We start from the raw sequence: 21352 nt of genomic DNA, 5'->3' as shown, positions 1-21352 counted from the left end.
GTTGCTAATCTGTGGTCTAGGTCTGCCATATGTATCTCTGGTGGTATATGTGAGGAACAATTTTCTATGCAGGGGTGCAAAGAGGTAAACGGCAATGCATCCTGGGAGCTGCAGGTGCTCGACTGTAATGTGAGCTACTGCCCACCCACAGAAAGGGAAGAAAGTCCTCCAGATAAGTAGAAATAAATAATAAAAATAAAAAATAAAAGAATTGTAATTCCATGTGATAACCCCTTTAAGAACCAACTGTTCACTTGTGTCTAACATATCCCAGCCCTTGACAAGTGCCACTATCACAGGATAATCAGGGTTATTGACTATGTTAAGGCTGACACCACAAATGTCCATTCCCTGTCTGCATACCGGCAGCGGACCAGTGTTACATAAATTAAAGTAACTACGATCAGGAATTGCTGAGCCATTCAATGCCAAGACACCTAATCCTCTGGCTGGTCTTAGTCATGTCACATCAGTGACTGAAATACTTTACAGGCAGCTCCATTCAGCAGCCCAAACTATACAGACCTGGTTCCGTGCCCAGGAGTGGTCACTAAGATCTTAATATGGCACTCACTGGCACCTGTTCTTAATGTGGAGGCTCAGATTCAGGAGAGGTCGCCACTTGAAGATAGATGATCCAGCTCCAATGAGACAAATGTCACTGTCCCTCATAGGTGTAACGTTATTATAGCTCCCCCTACTGGACTCACAGAGCATAGCCTGGCAAGTATGCTGTATTTTCAAGTTGTAGCATAGCAATGTCTGATGTAGGCTTGTTTAACATTTGCCGATCCGGCAGGCTGTTCCGGCCAGGAGCAGCCTGCTGGATCCAGGATTGCTGGACACTAACGGAATGCCGTCCGGCCCCATTAACTATAATAAGGTTTGGCGGTGATCTGGCAAATATGCTGAGAATAGGCCGGATGAATACTACTGCACGCAGCGTTTTTTCTATGCCGAAAGAGCGTGCCGGCAGTGTGAAAAGTCTTAGAACCCCTGCATAACTGAAACGGGACGGATCCGTTTTGCATCCCATAGACTTCTATTATAACGGAATGAATAATGTAATGCCTCTAAAGGCATTCCGTTATGCATTCCGTCATAAAATTGCGTTATGGTCTGTGGTAACGGAATCCATAACGAAATTCACCTTTTACCAACAAACAAAGTGTGAACGAATTTCATAAGTGGAGATTTGCTCATCTCTAAGAATTATCTAACAGATCCCTGTACATCCATCTACATGCACTTATCTCACAGCCTGGACTATTGATTTCTGGCTGAATATGCTCCATAGCACAATACGTCATCCTATAATTCACATCTGGGAGAGTGGGGCGACGTAAAATATGGCTCTCACAGGAGAGGTTTTCATCATATCAAGTGTCCTAAATGGTGTACCTTCCCCGAACTGTGCAATATATTCCCACCATTCACCCAATGGAGGCCAAAAGAGTGTCCTTTGTGCCTTTCAAGCTGGTATGTGTGTCACTGCAGTATCTGTGTACAGCCCTCGCCTCCTGTAGTGCTGGATGACGGGGAAAGCTGGGTGAGAACAGCTCTGGAGCATGTGAAGGCAGCCATGTGGGTTGTCACCCAGCTTTCCGAAACAAACAGACAGGAACATGGAGAGACCTTCAAAGTAACTTACCAATTCATCCTTTTATTTGTGCCTTTGTTTCAGCAAAAGTAGATTTTTATTTATTTTTTAACTCAAAAACCCAACAGAACAAGCAGATTCCTGCCTCATCTTAAAAGAGTTGAATGCTGCCACCTATATGTACAACCTCTCATATCGATTTGTCCACCGTCTCCGGCACTGCTCAGAATATACAAGAATTTAACAGAAAAGAAAAGACAACACAACAAACAGCATTTCGCCATAGTCTTTTGTAGAGCATATTGTCGGCAATCACTCTCAACCAAATGTACAAATTCAGCTCATGAATGGTCTTCCGGACGTCTCCAAACTTTTGTGGATGTAACAAAAACATGTTTTAGTGGAAAGTGCGAATCTGGGCAAATGCCTCCCCCCCTTGTAAGAGCTGCAAGAAATCATGACTCGCTGACTGCTGCCCTCTAGTGGCCGTCCCAGACCATAGACGGTATTTTGCTGCAGCTCCTCTATACAGACAAGGATGTGAGGAGGTTGTTCCTGTCCATGTAATGAGCTTTAAGGGATTTACCATATGGTCACTCACTGCTGTCCCTTTCCTGTCCATTTTCCCTTTCATCCTCTTCTGCTTCCATCTCGTCTATACCTTCGTCGTCATCATCATCGAAGTATCGCTCTTCTTCATCCCGATTGACAATGTCCAAGTTGTCAAATTCTGGGTTATCATCGACTTCACTATGAAAGAAACAGCACAAACACTGGCTTAATAAAAGGAGGCAGAAAGAAGGGATATTCCGGCTGCAAACCTTTCCTCCTAACTACAGATAGGTATAAAACGTTAAATCAGAGGAGGTCTGACTGCCAATTGCTAAAATCAGACCCCAGCACCCCCATCATTCCCCACACTGTGGAGGGGAGAGGCATGGCGCATAGTCAAGCGTGCTCATTTCCACTCTATATACCTCTATGGGAAGTATGGAAAAAGCTGAGCGCTCTAACAGCAATTCTCAAGCAGGAGGCACCCTGTATCAGCACACAACATCCAATAAATAAGCGGGTCCCACTGGTTTCTGCAGGCAACTCATTCACGTTATAAATGCAGCAATTATTCTAAACCTCCCCCCACCACGTGGAGCATGAACCCTCACTTACCTATAGTCGAAATCTCGATCTTTTCCGTCTAAAAACCTTTGATGCATGCGGCTGACGAACTCCTCTCTCATGAGCGCCCTTTCCTCGTTGGCCAACTCTTGCTCCTCATCAGACTGCAGTTCAGAGTCTGAAGGATAAAAGCACCCGGTAAGTAACGCAGGAAATGCAGAAATGGCAGGTGGAAACTCTTAGAGGGTTATTCAGGCGGTGGGGATGAAGACCTGGTCATGTGACATTACATCACAGCCCTACAATGTCATCGCAGCACCAAAGAATACTGATAAGGTGAGGCATAGTAGTGCACTTAGGTCTCATTCACATCTCCGTCAAGCTGATCCGACCAAGAACCGCCTGCTGGATTTCGCCGGATCAGACATTGCCAGATTTTCTAGTTCACTGCCGGACCCCCACTGACTGTAAAGAGGTCCGGCGTTCATCCAGCTGCTTTCCGGCATAAATATCATGTTTCGTTGCATGCAATGTTTTTTTGTCCGGCCAACAGTCGGCATTTGTGCCAGATCAGGCAGCCGGGGATGTAAACGCAGCCTTAGGGCTCATGTACACAAATGTATTTTCTTTCAGTGTCCGTTGTGTCTGTATGCGGAACCATTCATTTCAATGGGACCACAAAAAAAAATGGACGTTACTCCGTGTGCATTCCATTTCCGCATGTCAGTTCCACAAAATAGTAGAACATGTCCTATTATTGTCCGCATTACAGACAAGGATAGGACTGTTCTATTAGGGGCAGGCTGTCCATTCTGCAAAATACGGAATGCACACGGACCGCAAAATACATACGGTTGTGTGCACCTGCCCTTAGGTATATGGTGCTTCAACCAGTGAGAAAGGTAAGGTTCTTGTCCATTAGGGAGCAGTACTGCGTGTAAATAGTGAGCAGATTTGATGTCTTTATGTGACCCACCTTCCTCTTCATTGTCGTCACCGTCGTCACCCTCTTCTTCCTCCTCCTCCTCTTCACAGTTGTGCTCCATCTCCCGCTGGGCCTCCAGCCTCCTCTGCAAGGACTCCTCCTGACAGGAGTTGAGGAGAACGTCTGATAGACAGCTGGCCTGAGCCATATCCCGACTGTTCTGTGACATGATCTCCTCCTCGCTCTGGTACTGTCCCACGTAGTGCTCGTACATAAGGGGGTCTCTAACTCGCATCTGCTCATCGCTGAAATATTCCCCGTCTATTAAGAGAAAGAATATACATATGCAGGGTGTATACTAAGAGCAAGGGGTAAGGCGGCGTTCACACACATTCATCAGGAGTCCCAGTTTTGGTGCTGGAAGTCTTCAGCTCCACTTCATATCCCTGGAAAATCACCATCCACATCAATGTCCACACATGTAGGCCACTACACAAGCCAGCAGAGATGCGGACATTGATGGAGATGGCAGGAAGTATTTTCATAGGAGTAAAGATGTTGCAGCCCCTTGAAAAGGGGATCCCCACCCCGCTTACCTAGGCCCCGCCTGAGAGTTCCATCCCCACAGCTTCCGATCCCTTGTGGACTGGAAGTGTGAAAGTGGAATCCTGTCCTTCGTCATGCGCGCCACCATTCAAGTGAGGACGTGTCGCCAAGCAGTGAGTGACCGCATGACGAAGGATGTCAAACTTCAGGTCTGCTGGGGACAGGCCTGGAATAAAGTGCCGGTGACTAGGTAAGTACCCGTTTTTATTTTAAGCAGAGCTTATTTGGGCACGTAAATACAACTACAGTGGGGACAACAAGCACTAGGATAAAAGTTACTCCTTTTATTGAAAAATCACATAAAAACTATCAACGCGTTTTGATCATACAGCTGATCTTACTCATGGTATACAATGCACAAGACTAACCACACTTTTATAATGTGGCATATCAAGAATCTGTTCTTCAGTGGCATAATTAAGAGTTTTCTGAGATTTTCTTACCGACGACCTATCCTCTTGCTAGGTCATCGGTATCTAAACGATGGGGGTCCGACACCCGAAACCCCCACTGATCATCTGTTTGAGAAGGCAGTGGCGCTCCTGTGAGCACCGATGCTTTCTCTCAGCTCACCATGCATTGTATAGTGTCTGTGATTGGTATCGCACTCTGCCCCATTCACTTCTATGGAGAGGAGCTGCGCCTGGGCCACGTGACGTCACTCGACCTAGGGAAAGCTGCGAGAAGGCAACAGCGTTACAGCTGGGGCTCTCAGCATTCATGAGAATGAGGATACCCAAGTCACTGTGTGAATGGAGCACACGTTACCATCGCTTCAGTCACCGTAATAGGTCGGCTGGAGATAGCTGAGCTCCGTAAGTTGCAGTTCCATAGACGGTTTATGGAGCGGTGGTCAGCCATTAGCACCACACCTGCTTGCAGGAATGGGGACATGAACAACCTTTGACTAAACAGTAGTGTGTGATATGATATGACAGTGCAGTACCTGATATCAGCTGCTGGAGGGCGGCGTACCTCTTGTTCCGGACTCTAGTATGATGGCCTTTCCTGAGGGAGGCTTTGCGGATCTCCTTGAAGTAGAAATCAGCTGCGTAGTCACCAGATAAGTGGCTGAAACTTTCAAGATGCTCTTCTTTAAGGACCTTCCGGAAACGCTCCAGAAAGATGAGCGGCTTGGTCTTGTAGAGGTCTAGAAGCATCGCCATCTTCTGCACGTGACTGAACTCGGGCTCTCCGATTTGTTGGCTGCGGATGGGCACTTGGCTTTCAACAATCTCGGCAAACATATCCAAGAGAGGGCCGCTGACAAGGGCCGGGTCCCGACTTACAGGATCTTCTCGGCTACCCAAACTTCTGGCTACTTTGAGGGCCTTGGCCAGTACCTTACCATCATCTACAATGAAGTCCATCTCATCATCGTGTATGGGGTTCTTATCTTCTGTCGGTGTGTCCTGGACCTCCCCAGAAGGTTCTGATCCATCATCTTACAAAAAAAAAAGAAAGAAAATAAATATATAAAATCATAAAATGGTTCCCGTTATTCCCAAACTCACATATGCAGAAAGCTGAAGACTGAAACCACCAACCCACAGATTAGGTGTTAAAGGGGTTGTCTCACCTCGAACACTGGTGACATACTGCTAGGATATGTCACCAATCTGAGACAGTGGAACCCACACCCATCTCTAGATCAGAGCGCCCAAGGTTTGGGAGTGCGCACCCGCCCTCCATTCATTTCTATGGAAGAGTCGAAAATAGCCCAACGGTGCGATTGGCTACTTTTTTAAGGTCCCATAGATATGAATGATAAGTGCGGCCACCGCTCCATTCACTTCTATGGAAGCAGCTATTTCCGGCTATTCTATGGAAGCAGCTATTTTCCCCATCACATTATACACTGCTCATTTCCATGGTTACGACCAGCCTCTAATCCTGCAGCGGTGGTTGTGTTTGCACGCTATAGGAAAAAGCACTAACCTATGCGCACTCCTAGACACCAGAGAGGCTGATGCTTTTTCCTATATTGTGCAAGCACGACCACCACTGATGGATTGCGAGGTGGTCGTAACCATGGAAACGAGCAGTAGATAATGTGATGGAAAAATGAATCCAGCCAGCAAAGGAAGCAATATGTATAATAAACAGTATATTAGTAAGTTGCTCGTATTAACTTTCTCTACATAATAAATGCCACTGGCTGAAGTGAGAGACAACCCCTTTAATAGATGCCTCAGACAGACGCCATACAGCGGCATCTGCCACCACAGAGTTCCATTGTAAGTAAAAAACAAAAAGAAAAAAAAACACATGTTTCTTTACTGGACTTTGAAGGGTGGAAAAGATGACAATTAGTCTTACCGGTAATTTAATTTCCCTAACGCCTCCACACCGGCAGTGGTAGGAGCTTGATCCCACCTCCCAGGGAGAGGAAACAGCGGAAGCCCAAATAAAGACGCCTCCTCCTACATACTCCAGTTAATAACAGAACCGAAGATAATTCATAACAGCAGAACATCTTATAAACACAGTGACATTTTTTTTCTAAACAACCACAAAATATTTGAATATAGACCGCACAAATGTATTTATTTATTTATTTATTTATTTTTTGTGGGGGGGGGGGGGGGTCCCCAGTGCCGTTGTGGAGGCTAAGGGAAATCAAATTACCGGTAAGAGTAATTGCCATCTTTCCCTAACGCCTCCACACCGGCACTGGTAGGAGATTGTCAGAGAAGAGATTGGACCACAGCTGAAAAGGACTTTACGTCCAAACGCCAGATCCTGGTTAGACATAACATTAAGTTTATAATGCCTGAAGAAGGTCATGGGGTTAGACCATGTGGCAGCCTTACATATCTGATCCACAGAGGCCGCCCCCCCTATCATCCCAAAAGGTGGACAAAGCCCTTGTGGAATGGGTCTTCAACCTCAAGAGAAGAGAGACTCTTTTCTTTATAACAAAAGGACGATTGTCATTTTTATCCAAAGGGCTTTAAAAGCTCCAAGACCCCTGTTTTTTCCCTGAACTTGAACAAGGAGATGGTCTGACTTCCTAAAGGAATCTGTGACCTAAAAGATATGCTAGAAGACATCTCCTGACATCTAAACGGTGAAACATTTTTTCCTGATCTGAAGATGGGGATGCACAAAAGGGTGGTAATACAATTTCCTGCTGGCAGTGAAACTTAGAAAAATAAAAATAAATTCTCAGAAAACCAGGGGAGGGCTTAAGAATCACCCAGAACCGTGAGGTATGGTTGTTTACAGGAGAAGGCCTGGATCTCCTCCAACCTCCTGGCCGTAGTTATAGCAGTAAGAAAGGTGGGTTTAAGAGTCAACATTCTTAGGGATAAATCTGAAAGAGGCAGGGCAGGACCCTGATGAAGGAGGAAGTAGGGGAAACCAAGACCTCCTCAGCTAAAACGGGGCAATCACTATGACCTGTGCCTCTTCTTCTCGTATCCTCATCAAAGTCCTCAAGATTAGAGAGAAATGTGGAAATGCGTAGAGGAGACCCTTGGGCCATGGTAATGAGAGATAGTCTATTTGATTTATATTCTCCCGGGGGCAGATGGAATAGAAATTTTCTACCTTCCTGTTCTGCTTTGACGCGAAGAGATCCCAGACTGGAAGCCCCAACATCTGTGAGATTTGATTGAATATGTCCTGATTCAATGACCATTCACCTTCTCTGAGAGACTGCTGAGAAAGTCCGCTAAGGTATTTTCTTCTCCTTTTAACCACTTCAGCCCCGCTAGCTAAAACCCCCTTCATGACCAGAGCACTTTTTACACTTCTGCACTACACTACTTTCACCGTTTATCGCTCGGTCATGCAACTTACCACCCAAATGAATTTTACCTCCTTTTCTTCTCACTAATAGAGCTTTCATTTGGTGGTATTTCATTGCTGCTGACATTTTTACTTTTTTTGTTATTAATCGAAATGTAACGATTTTTTTGCAAAAAAATGACATTTTTCACTTTCAGCAGTAAAATTTTGCAAAAAAACCGACATCCATATATAAATTTTTCGCTAAATTTATTGTTCTACATGTGTTTGGGCAAAAAAAAAAATGGTTTGGGTAAAAGTTATAGCGTTTACAAACTATGGTACAAAAATGTGAATTTCCGCTTTTTGAAGCAGCTCTGACTTTCTGAGCACCTGTCATGATTCCTGAGGATCTACAATGCCCAGACAGTAGAAAAACCCCACAAATGACCCCATTTCGGAAAGTAGATACCCTAAGGTATTCACTGATGGGCATAGTGAGTTCATAGAACTTTTTATTTTTTGTCACAAGTTAGCGGAAAATGATCATTTCTATTTAAAAAAATTTTTTTCTTACAAAGTCTCATATTCCACTAACTTGCGACAAAAAATAAAAAATTCTAGGAACTCGCCATGCCCCTCACGGAATACCTTGGGGTGTCTTCTTTCCAAAATGGGGTCACTTGTGGCGTAGTTATACTGCCCTGGCAATTTAGGGGCCCAAATGTGTGAGAAGTACCTTGCAATCAAAATGTGTAAAAAATGGCCTGCGAAATCCGAAAGGTGCACTTTGGAATATGTGCCCCTTTGCCCACCTTGGCTGCAAAAAAGTGTCACACATCTGGTATCGCCGTACTCAGGAGAAGTTGGGGAATGTGTTTTGGGGTGTCATTTTACATATACCCATGCTGGGTGAGAAAAATATCTTGGCAAAAGACAACTTTTCCCATTTTTTTATACAAAGTTGGCATTTGACCAAGATATTTTTCTCACCCAGCATGGGTATATGTAAAATGACACCCCAAAACACATTGCCCAACTTCTCCTGAGTACGGCGATACCAGATGTGTGACACTTTTTTGCAGCCTAGATGCGCAAAGGTGCCCAAATTCCTTTTAGGAGGGCATTTTTAGACATTTGGATCCCAGACTTCTTCTCACGCTTTAGGGCCCCTAAAAAGCCAGGGCAGTATAAATACCCCACATGTGACCCCACTTTGGAAAGAAGACACCCCAAGGTATTCAATGAGGGGCATGGCGAGTTCATAGAAATTTTTTTTTTTTTGCATAAGTTAGCGGAAATTGATTTTTTTGTTTTTTTCTCACAAAGTCTCACTTTCAGTCTCAATATGCCCCTCACGGAATACCTTGGGGTGTCTTCTTTCCGAAATGGGGTCAGTTGTGGGGTGTTTGTACTGCCCTGGCATTTTAGGGGCCCTCAAGCGTGAGAAGAAGTCTGGAATATAAATGTCTAAAAATGCATTTGGATTCCGTGAGGGGTATGGTGAGTTTATGTGAGATTTTATTTTTTGACACAAGTTAGTGGAATATGAGACTTTGTAAGATTTTTACGGATCCATGGATCGGATCCGCAAAACACATGTGGACGTCTGAATGGAGCCTTACAGGGGGGTGATCAATGACAGGGGGTGATCAGGGAGTGTATATGGGTGATCACCTGCCTGTCATTGATCACCCCCCTGTAAGGCTCCATTCAGACGTCCGCATGTGTTTTGCGGATCCGATCCATGTATCCGTGGATCCGTAAAAATCATACGGACGTCTGAACGGAGCCTGACAGGGGGGTGATCAATGATAGGGGGGTGATCAATGATAGGGGGGGTGATCAGGGAGTTTATATGGGGTGATCATGGGTTCATAAGGGGTTAATAAGTGACGGGGGGGTGTAGTGTAGTGTAGTGTAGTGTTTGGTGCGACTTTACTGACCTACCTGTGTCCTCTGGTGGTCGATCCTAACAAAAGGGACCACCAGAGGACCAGGTAGCAGGTATATTAGACGCTGTTATCAAAACAGCGTCTAATATACCTGTTAGGGGTTAAAAAAAAAAATCAGATCTCCAGCCTGCCAGCGAGCGATCGCTGCTGGCAGGCTGGAGATCCACTCGCTTACCTTCCGTTCCTGTGAGCGCGCGCGCCTGTGTGCGCGCGTTCACAGGAAATCCCGGCCCTCGCGAGATGACGCATATATGCGTGACTCTGCGCAGGGCTGCCACCTCCGGACCGCACATCTGCGTTAGGCGGTCCGGAGGTGGTTAAATGAACTGCTGAGATGGAACTTTAGGTTCTCTTCTCCCCACTTGAATAACATCCTTAAGACAGCCGCCAAGGACTTGCGCCTCGTCCCCCCTTGACGATTTAAGCATGACACAGTCGTCGCGTTGTCTGAAAGAACTTTGACATGGTTGTGTTGGATAGTTGGTTTCAGACTTAGGAAGGCACGGAAGACAACTGTCAATTGCCTCAGATTTGAGGATGCTGAAGACATCTGGAGATTCCATACCCCCTGTACCAGTTCTTATAGAGCCTGGGCACCACAATCTTGCTGCTTGCGTAGGTGGTCACTGTAATCTGGTCCTTCTGCCGCCACTGCATTTTTTTCACTTGGTGAGGGACCTTTATTTTCTTATCCAAGGAACTCTGTGTCTTGTCCTAAGATGAAAGACTGCAGGATCCTGGTGTGGGCCTGAGCCCAATTCACAGAGGGTATTGACGTTAAAAGTCCCTCTTACCTGAGATACCAGGTTGATCTGTTTTTCTTGGGGCAAAAAGGATGTTTCACAATCTGCATCTGCAAATTGTATTTACGTTTGAAGGCTTTTGAAATAACTGGTCTTTTTTCGGGGTCCTTCCATTCCCTAGATATAATATCCCAAATATTATCATGAATAGGGAACACCCGTCTTTTCTTTTCCCCCAAATCCTTGAAACATCTGGTCCGGGATTAATAAGGGTTTCTTAATATCTTCTAATTTCATAGTAGCCTGTATAGTTTTTAACAAAAAAATCTGTATCCTCAGGGAAACATAATGGACGACCGGAGCAGTCTTCAGAAGAATCTGATTTCCCAGAAAAAAGTTCTCCATCAAAATCACATACGTCCAAGGACAGAGCCACAGATTTTGAAGTAGATGGATGGGGAGAGGAGGGGGCCATACGTTGGTCTATTAACCTTATCCCTAATAAGGGTTCTAAGGTTTTCAATAAATGAAGGCGATTCTTCCGCCACCACCTTTTCCGTGCAGCGTGGGCATAGCGGCTTTTTACAAGCAGTGGGAAGGTTCTTCCTGCACATGACATTTCTCTTTTTTTTTTTTTAAGATTCACCACTCGTGGACCTTGCAGGGCCAGCCTCTTACCTAGGGAGTATTGTACTAGGTTAGAAAGTGGACCCAAGGGGAGACCCCAACACCAGCACCCGGGTGGTGAAGGATAATCCCATCCATCAACCCCATAACTAAAATGGAGGAGGGTCTTACCGGGCTGAGGGTCTTACTGGGATCTGCAGCTCTGCGTGGGGCGTCAGTATCAGCGGAGGACATCTTGCTCTTTGCTCAGCAACCGCAAGCTCCTGGGATCGCAGAGCCATTTTAAAACTCTGCGTCTCGCTTTTATTTTGGCTCCGCCCCAACGCCAACTCCGGGAGCACGTCGCGCTTTCTTCGGGCCACGCCCCCGGCCGCCCCACATGCATAATGACCTCAGCCGCAGCTGGAAGCGTAACCCGTACTGCAGAGGAAGGGTAATGTGGCGTACATCAGGAACCTCCTGCCAAACGAGGATTCCCACTGCAAGGACGCGCGAGGCGTCGATCCCCTCTACCATAGGTAAGAACAGCCCAGGATGCCCAACGTGGGACCTACACCAAGGGTCAAAGAAGGAGAGCAATGCTCCACCCGGAACCTCTGTCCCCTGCTCCAAAGAAGGGGAAGGATCATAGACTGAGCATCAAATCTTCAGCCAGCGCACTGGGAAGGCGTCCGCCTGTCCTGAGGGACCGGAAACAACTGGAGTATGTAGGAGGAGGCGTCTTTATTTGGGCTTCCGTTGTTTCCTGTCCCTGGGAGGCGGGATCAAGCTCCTACTAGTGTCGATGTGGAGGCGTTAGGGAAAGTGAGGTGTGTTGCACTTTTGTATCCTTTTTCCCCCCAACCTGTACATTAAACAGATTTGAAAAACGGGATGTGAACCCAGCCCAAGATATTTTTGCTGAAAGAGGCGCAGCGTCTCCATGACAACCATCCACCTGACAGAAGTCAGCAGGATTCTCAGTAGTGCAGTCTCAACTTTTGGGCCTGCAAATGATCAGATCTGAGAATTAGGGCTCATGCAGTATCCTTTCCGTTTTTTTTTGTGGACCGTATGCAGAACCATTCATTTCTGTACGTCCGTTATGCAAAAAAAACATGTCCTATTATTATCTGCATTACGGACAAGGATAGTGTACTGTTCTTTTAGTGGCCAGTCGTTCCGTACAATACGGAATGCACACGGCCGGTATCCATATTTTTGGCGGATCTGTGTTTTGCAGACCGCAAAATACATACAGACCTGACTATTCAGGTCTCTCCATTCCTCCCATGCTGCCTCCGCTCCCCCATCAGTTTCTATTCAAGATGGCGGCCATCGTCTTAGACTTCCCCATGCATAGGTCTGTAGAAAAATCTAAGACACCCCCCTCCAGTACCCTGAGAGGGTCGCCGCGTGGCGTTTTTGGCACCAGCCCATCCATATCAGTGTTACAGAAGTGACTCCTGTACCTCTCCATCCTCCCATAGATCACCATGGTGATTGCTCCAGTAGATCAGAGGGGGTGGGGCCTGTGTAGTCATGTGGGCAGGGGCGTGGCCACAGTGGCATATGCTCTGTCATGAAAGGAACCAGTGGTAGTCAGTCTTATGTGACGCTTTGGCCAGCCGCATTACAAACTTCTCGGGCTTAGCAGAGCTGAACAGCGCAAGCGACTGCGCTATACGTGCCTCCGCATGTGTCTGCAGCAGTCACCATAGGAAGAGAATGTAAACTGAGTTCAATAACATCAGCACTGCATAACCTGTAATAACGGGGCGCATAGGGCAGCTACAGCCTCTTCATACTGCCACATGCTGGTTCCCGGGCACAGCCGAACATCACAAACCCCGCCCTGAGCTCAGAACTTACCGTCCACCTGCTTCTTCTCCCCATCTTCTGGCTCCGATTTCCCAGCCAACTCTTGACAAACAGGACTGGCCGCCGCCATCTTACGCCTCCCGGATGTCGAGTTTCTCCAACCGGAAGTGCGACGACAGCCATCTTACTACACCCACAGGGCGCTTTACCAATCTAGCGCCATCTTGCTGCTCCCGGGGCGTGTTACACTGTAACGTTGTTTGGTGCTGTTCATGTCCTGGCATTGTGTCGTTTTTATATTTGTGAACCATACGCCGTATTTGTAAAGCATAAGTCCCGCCCCCTAATCCCTGGGCATGCTCATTGGACTCTATCACGTGTATAGGGAGCGGTTGCTCCTAGCAGCCAATCAGGTTGCTTCTTTCGTGTCCAGCACGGTTTATTGAGAAATGAGAGCAGGAATCTGATTGGTTGCTTTGGACATCTCCATCTTCTTCATGAGCCTGTGAGGCTATGTTGACAGGGTTGATTTTCATCTGCAATGTCCACACACCTGACTAGGAGTGCCCATTTGTGGGCGTGGTTAACAGAAGCCCTGCCTATGTTTGGGCCAGACCAGCTATTTTTTTTAAAAGTAATTCTAGGGTCGCTGAAACCCGCAAGTTGCGCTATGACCCTGCACTGCTACACCGATTCTTGATGGTGCAATGGCTGCCAAGATCGCTGTGTAGCTACCTGCACACATTGCAGATTATGTGCCACTTGTCCACATGGCCTCTCCACAGTGTGTTAGGCCTCATGCACAGAATCGTTTTTGTGGTCCGCATCCGAGCTGCAGTTTTTTGCGGCTCGGGTGCGGACCCATTCAATTCAATGGGGCCGCAAACGATGCGGACAACACTCCGTGTGCTGTCCGCATCCGTTGCACAGTTCTGTGGCCCCGCAAAAAAAAATATAGCATGTCCTATTCTTGTCCGTTTTGCGGACAAGAATTGGCATTTCTACAATAGGCTGCCCGTTCCGTTCCGCAAATTGCGGCGGGGACACGGGCGGCTTCCGGTTTTTGCGGACCGCAAAAAAACGGCCTGGTCGTGTGCATGAGGCCTAAGGGCTCATGCACATGAATGTTTGGCCTCCGTGCCTATGTTGAGGACCACAAATAGCGGTCTGCAAGGTGCGGGCACCGTCCATGTGCACTCCGTGGTGCAGATGCGGACCCATTGACTTGAATCGGTCCGCGATCCGCAAGATAAGGCCAAAGATAGGCAGAGGCAGGGACCCAGAAGCGCTTCCGATCAGTGCCTCCGCACTGCAAAAGATACATGTCCTATCTTTGGCTGTATCTTGCGGGTCGCTGACCCATTCAGGTCAGTAGGTTCGCATCCGCACCACGGAGTGCACCCGGCCGGTGCCCTTATATTGCAGGCCCAAGCCGTTTACAGTCTGCAATACGGGCACAGAGCCCTTACGTTCGTGTGCATACAGTACCAGCAAAGTGTATGAGATCAGACAATCCTTAGGGGCGCTTTGCTTTTTCGGTCAGTGCGGAAATTGATCTGCCGTGCGGGTTTTGAAATCCACAACTTGTCAGTTCTTTGGGCTTTTCTTTTATTCAAATTTAACTTAAGATCTGCAGCAAAACAGTCTCGAAGCCGCACCAAAACCCAGAAGTAACACAGGCGGTTTTTGGTGCGGAAATGCACAGAAATTCACATTGACATTTGTGTGAAATTTCTGCAAAACTGCCGGCACCCGTGGGCTTCCTTCCAGAGTTCCTGAGCCTCTTCTGTCCGATAATCCAGCATCTGTTAAACCCCATACATTACGATCCATTAAAAATACAAGCTTTGAGGTTCCATCTTCTCATTTTAGGTAATATCTAGGGATGAGCGAATCGACCTCGGATAAAACATCCGAAGTCGATTCGCATAAAACTTTGTTTCAATACTGTACGGAGCAGGAGCTCCCTACGGTATTAGAATGTATTGGCTCCGGTGAGCCGAAGTTATTACTTTGCTTAAAGGGAACCTGTCACCGGGATTGTGTGTATAGAGCAGAGGACATGGGTTGCTAGATGGCCGCTAGCACATCCGCAATACCCAGTCCCCATAGCTCTGTGTGCTTTTATTGTGTAAAAAACCCGATTTGATACATATGCAAATTAACCTGAGATGAGTCCTGTATGTGAGAGGAGTCAGGGACAGGACTCATCTCATGTTAATTTGCATATGTATCAAATTGTGTTTTTTACACAATAAAAGCACACAGAGCTATGGGGACTGGGTATTGCGGATCTGCTAGCGGCCATCTAGCAGCACATGTCCTCAGCTCTATACACAAAATCCCGGTGACAGGTTCCCTTTAACTTCACAAATTAAAGGGAGTCTGTCACCTACCTGGGCAGAGGGACGGATATGGAGTGCGCATGTGCCAATTTCACGCCAGTAACTGGTGCATGCACACTCCATAACCCTGTCCCTCTGCCCACAGTGGGCAGAACACTGCGCATGCCCGGGCCTGGCAGTGATGCGTGAACAGCCTATAGGGAAATATGATGTCACAGGGCTGGCCTGAGCTTACTGAGGGGCGGAGTGAGGCAGGGGAACTTGGGCACTTTCAGAAAACTCTCCGCCCCGGGGCACTTGCGACGGCTCATTAGCATATGATGAAAACGACTTTTTGGTCGATTTGAAGCATCTGAAGAACTAAACACGGGTAAGGCTAGTTTTACACTAGCGTTCGTCGGTCCGCTCGTGAGCTCCGTTTGAAGGAGCTCACGAGCGGACCCGAACGCCTCCGTCCAGCCCTGATGCAGTCTGAATGGAGCGGATCCGCTCAGACTGCATCAGTCTGGCGGCGTTCAGCCTCCGCTCCGCTCGCCTCCGCACGGACAGGCGGACAGCTGAACGCTGCTTGCAGCGTTCAGCTGTCCGCCTGGCCGTGCGGATCCGTCCAGACTTACAATGTAAGTCAATGGGAACGGATCCGCTTGAAGAGGTCACCATATGGCTCAATCTTCAAGCGGATCCGTCCCCCATTGACTTTGCATTGAAAGTCTGAACGGATCCGCTCAGGCATCTTGCGCACTTAGAAAATTTTCTAAGTTATTAATGCAGACGGATCCGTACTGAACGGAGCCTCCGTCTGCATTAATATGATCGGATCCGTTCAGAACGGATCCGATCAAGCGCTAGTGTGAAAGTAGCCTAACATCTGTGTCATGTCTTTGTGCCCCACTAAACAATGTCACCTGTTTGAAACCGGTCAGGTAGGTGACAGACTCCCTTTAAGGCCTCATGCACACGACCGTTGTTTCATTCCGTGTCCGTTGTTCGTTTTTTTCGTGATTTTCTGTGTACCCATTTCAATGGGTCAGTTAAAAACTCGGCTAATGCACCGTTTGTCATCCGCGTCCGTGGTTCCAGCCAGTCAAAAAAATATAACCTGTCCTATTTTTTTCACGGAAATGGTTCGCGGACCCTCTCTCAAGTCATTGGGACCGTGAAAAAACGCGGAGGCACACAAGATTGTCATCCGCGTCTGGCTTTTTTCCTTTCATTTGCATGGCAAACTTGACACACGGAAACAGAAACGGACATGGATCACGGAACCCCATTTTGCGGAACGGAACACAACAATGGTCGTGTGCATGAAGCCTTATACTGTAAAAAAAATTTTTTTCCCGAACTCTGGTTGGGATGACTCCCATCCATGCAGACCAGTGTCCTGACATTTAGGGTCCATTCACACGTCTGCAAATGGGTCCACGTCCGTTCCGCAATATCGGGAACAGGTTCGAACCCATTTATTCTCAACGGGGTAGAAATGGATGTGCTCTCCGCATCCGCATTTCCAGAGCGCAGCCCCGTAAAAAATAGAACATGTCCTATTCTTGTCCGCAATTGCAGAGAATAGGCAGTTCTATGGGGGGTGCCGGCTGGGTGTACTGCGAATCCGCAATACACTACGGACGTGTGAATGGACCCTTAATTTTCTTTAAGGGGTTCTCTGGGATTTTTATGTTGGTAGCCTATCCTCAGGATAGCAGGTGAGCTTATCGTGGGGGAGGGGGGGGGGGGGGGCTTCTAACAAAAGGTTAAAGGGGTTTTTCATAGATTTTCATATTGATGGCCTGTACTCAGCATAGGTCATCAATATCCCGGGACCCCTGCCGATCAGCTGTTTGAATAGGCCACGGCTCTCCGGTAAATGCTTAGGCATTTTGCTAGACCAGTGACATCACATTTGTCAGTCACATGGCCTAGGCGCCGCTCAGCCCCATAGAAGTGAATGAGGCTGAGCTGCAATACCAAGCACGGCCACTAAACACTGGACAGCGCTGTGCTTGGTAAACTGTGAGGATGCTGTGGTGCTCACTTGAGGGCAGTGGCTTCCTCAAACAGCAGATCACCGAGAGACGGACCCCTGCCAAACTCATGAGTCCCAGATGTAAGACCCCCCACCAGGCTAATAGTTATCTCCTGCCATGTGGACAGTAGATAACTTGAGATTGCAGGAATACCCCTTTAGGCTAGATGTAGATGATGCTGATTACACGCAGTTTCTTGTGCGGAAAAAAACGCAGCGCAATACAGGCCCAGCAAAGTGAATGCGATCAGACAAAGCTCCTGCACACTTTGCTTTTCGGTCCCGTGCAGAAATGGACTTTCCGTGTGGATACAGAAATCTGCTGTGTGTCGAATATGTTTGCGGTTTTTGGTGCAGATTTTACCCTTTTTCATAGCAGCGCGAGATCGGCGGTAAATCTGCGTCCTTGTGCAGGCAGCCTTAGGCCTCATTCACACATCAGTGTTTGGTCAGAGATTTCCAGCCAAAACCAGGTGCAGCTCTAAACACAGAACAGATCTATCCCTGATGTCTGTGGAGGCTCCAGTCCTGGTTTTGGCTCACAGTCACTGACGTGTGAATGATCTTACATTAAAGACCTTTTATTGGGGGGTGCAGTGAAGACGCCACAGCTCTCCTGGCCATCAACATCAGTGGTGGAAGCCAAAGACTGGCATCTTCTCTCGTACGTAGTAGTTAATACAGTAAAGCCTGCTGACACATTGCTTGTAACACCCGACAATCTGAGGTTTACACAGGGCATCCAGAATTTTTTTTTTTATACTATTTGCCATATATATATATATATATATAAAAAAGAAAAAAAATTATTATCTAATTTACTTGTATTAAAAATGCTGCTTCGCTTATAGTTTGCATCCCTCTTCGCTGGCCAGGGTGCCATGTACCAGAGGAGGGGGATCTTAAAGGGAACCTGGCACCGGGCTTTTGTGTATAGAGCTGCAGACATGGGTTGCTAGATGGCCGCTAGCACATCCGCAATACCCAGTCCCCATAGCTCTGTGTGCTTTAGTTGTGTCCAAAAAAACGATTTGATACATATGCAAATTCTCGGGTTTTTTTACACAATAAAAGCACACAGAGCTATGGGGACTGGGTATTGCAGATGTGCTAGCGGCCATCTAGCAACCCATGTCTGCAGCTCTATACACAAAATCCCGGTGACAGGTTCCCTTTAAGGCTACATGCACACGTTCAGGATTCATGTGCGGAGAATCCACACTGAAATCCGCAGGTGTTCGCAGGCAAATCTGTGCGGTCAATCCGCATTAATTGGTGCGGATTTTCCGCATGCAGATTTCACTAAGTGAATGAAGAAAATCCGGTCAGGAAAAAAATAATAATTGACGTCGCGGATTTTAAAATCCGCACCGCAGGTCAAAATCCGTGCGGAAAAAATCTGCATCGTGTGCATTGAGAAATTCAAATTCTCATAGAATACAATGTACATGACCTACGGTGCAGATTTTCCGCACGCAATCCTGATCGTGTGCAGGGGGCCTAACGTTAGAAAAATTAGAACATTTTGGTCGTTACTACAAGATGACTTCACCCAACAATTCAGCCTACGTGAGAATATAAGCAAGTGTGCATGCTAGGAGTTGCAGTGTCAAACACCTGTGCCATGCTGACTCCCTGATGTAGATGCATTTTTGGTATTGGGGGGGGGGGGGGGGGGAAGGGTGTGGAACTTTTTTTTTAAATGATGGTTTGGTTTCTGCAGCTTGTACATTTCACAGTACATAGCAGCTGCAGAATACCGTTCTGTAAAAAAAATCCATTAGGAGGCTCAGTTTACAGGCCCCCCCATTCTGAATAAAATGTTAAATCGATCATTGATTAGGTCATGAATCAGCTTAGAAGGCTTAGCTAGTTTTCACGGTGTACAGCATTCTGCATCTTGCTATGTACAGTGAAACACATAAGCTGAAGCAGCTAAACAATATTAAATCTGAAATACAAATCTAGGCAAATAGATTTGAATATAATAAAAAAGTAAATTTAAGTCAGTAATTCTATTCAAAAAGTGAAACTTGTATATTTTATAAACCAGGGATGCTCAACCTGCGGCCCTCCAGCTGTTGCAAAACTACCACTCCCAGCATGCTCTAATAGCTGTAGGCTGTGCAGGCATGCTGGGAATTGTAGTTTTGCAACAGCTAGAGGGCCGCAATTTGAGCATCTCTGTTAGACAGCGATCTATTTCGTGTGTCTATTTCTTTTGCATCATGATGACATGGGTTTTCATTAGCTATAAACCATAAAGTCAGGGGAGCACATTTACGCCGGTCTTCTTTTCCCCCTCTGCGCTGCAATAAGATCCTCTAAATTAGGCGCATCTGTGGCAGTCCATGCACCTTGAGAAAAAAATAAAAGTACGCCAGCTTCTGGCCAGTGTAGTATTTTACTTACACTTGTGCCAATTTTAGTAAATTTGCTAAGGCTGGAGTCCCAGTTCCGGTTCGGCCCTATCACGCCTATCTGGGATACACAGTGCAAAACCAGCAGTTTTACAAAATATTGTCACAGGCAGAAAAGGGGACATGTGACACTTTTTACATCTAAAAGTCCCTTAGGGCTCTTTCACACTTGCGTTGTCCGGATCCGGCGTGTACTCCATTTGCCGGAATTACACGCCAGATCCGGAAAAACGCAAGTGAACTGAAAGCATTTGAAGACGGATCAGTCTTCAAAATGCGTTCAGTGTTACTATGGAAGCCAGGACGCTATTAAAGTCCTGGTTGCCATAGTAGTAGTGGGGAGCAGTATAGTGTCCATGCAATCACGTCATCCATGCGCGTGGGGCGCCCTGACGTCACTCTGGAGCGCCCCGGGAGCCGCACGGATGGTAAGTATACTGCTCCCCACTACACTTTACCATGGCAAACAGGACTTTAGCGTCCTGGCAGCCATGGTAACCATTCAGAAAAAGCTAAACGTCGGATCCGGTAATGCGCCAAAACGGCGTTTAGCTTAAGGCCGGATCCGGATTAATGCCTTTTAATGGGCATTAATTCCGTATCCGGCCTTGCGGCAAGTGTTCAGGATTTTTGGCCAGAGCAAAAAGCGCAGCATGCTGCAGTATTTTCTCCGGCCAAAAAACGTTCCGGTCCGGAACTGAAGACATCCTGAACGGATTTCTCTCCATTCAGAATGCATGGGGATAATCCCGATCAGGATTCTTCCGGCATAGAGCCCCGACGACGGAACTCTATGCCGGTACAGAAGAACTCAAGTGTGAAAGAGCCCTAAGTAGATGTGCATCAGGATCTCAGAAAATTAGAATTTTGTGAAAAGGTTGAATATTGTATACCAGGGATCAGCAACCTTCAGTACTTCAGCTGCTGTGAAACTACAACTCCCAGCATGCAAACATGCTCAGCTGTTCTCACAACTCCCATAGAAGTGAATGAAGCATTCTGGGAGTTGTAGTTTCAGAACATCTGTAGAGTCGGAGGTTGCTGATCCCTGTTGAAGACTCATGGTGTCGCACTCTAATCAGCACAAAAACACCTGCAAAGGTTTCCTCAGCCTTTAAATGGTCTCTCAGTCTAGGTCAGTACGTTACACAGTCACCCAGGAAGACTGCTGACTTGATAGTTGTCCAGAAGACAGTCATTGACACCCTCAAGAAGAACAGTAAGCCACAAAAGGAAGGTTACTGCTGAAGAAGCTGGCTGTTCAGAGTGCTGTATCCAAGAGTGAAGAGCCACACAATCTTAACTGCTTGAGGTCCAGTGTGACGTTTCCACATTCAGTGATGGTTTGGGGAGCCATGTCATCTGCTGGTGTTGGTCCACCGTGCTATATCAAGTCCATAATCAGTGCAGCCGTCTACCTGGAAATTTTAGAGCACCCCATGCTTCCCTCCAAGCTTTAA

At 47.0% G+C, this 21352-nt stretch overlaps 1 protein-coding gene across 1 annotated transcript; it reads right to left on the bottom strand.

Annotated features, from left to right (window-relative positions):
• Positions 1–1647: 1647 nt before the first annotated feature.
• LOC122946749 (coiled-coil domain-containing protein 97-like) lies at positions 1648–13255 on the bottom strand. The gene is made up of 5 exons (XM_044306542.1): positions 13156–13255; positions 5194–5691; positions 3693–3962; positions 2768–2894; positions 1648–2350 (listed from the first exon to the last, which is right to left on the bottom strand). The coding sequence occupies exons 1-5, from the start codon at positions 13232–13234 to the stop codon at positions 2194–2196; spliced, it is 1131 nt and encodes a 376-aa protein (XP_044162477.1). The 5' UTR covers positions 13235–13255; the 3' UTR covers positions 1648–2193.
• Between the last annotated feature and the right edge of the window lie 8097 nt (positions 13256–21352).

The sequence above is a fragment of the Bufo gargarizans genome, chromosome 9 (genome assembly GCF_014858855.1).
Source record: "Bufo gargarizans isolate SCDJY-AF-19 chromosome 9, ASM1485885v1, whole genome shotgun sequence".
Classification (NCBI taxonomy): Eukaryota; Metazoa; Chordata; class Amphibia; order Anura; family Bufonidae; genus Bufo; species Bufo gargarizans.
The sequence above is the reverse complement of the archived record's forward strand: the minus strand, read 5'-3'. Positions and strand labels throughout refer to the sequence as shown.

Bases quoted from the DNA above. Each gene is read 5' to 3' on its own strand.
- LOC122946749 (XM_044306542.1), bottom strand. From the start codon at position 13,234: ATGGCGGCGGCCAGTCCTGTTTGTCAAGAGTTGGCTGGGAAATCGGAG. The intron at 3,963-5,193 runs GTACTGCACTGT...TTCTCTTAATAG, and splicing joins CCTCCAGCAGCTGATATCAG to ACGGGGAATATTTCAGCGAT. The intron at 2,351-2,767 runs GTAAGTGAGGGT...TTTCTTTCATAG, and splicing joins GATCGAGATTTCGACTATAG to TGAAGTCGATGATAACCCAG.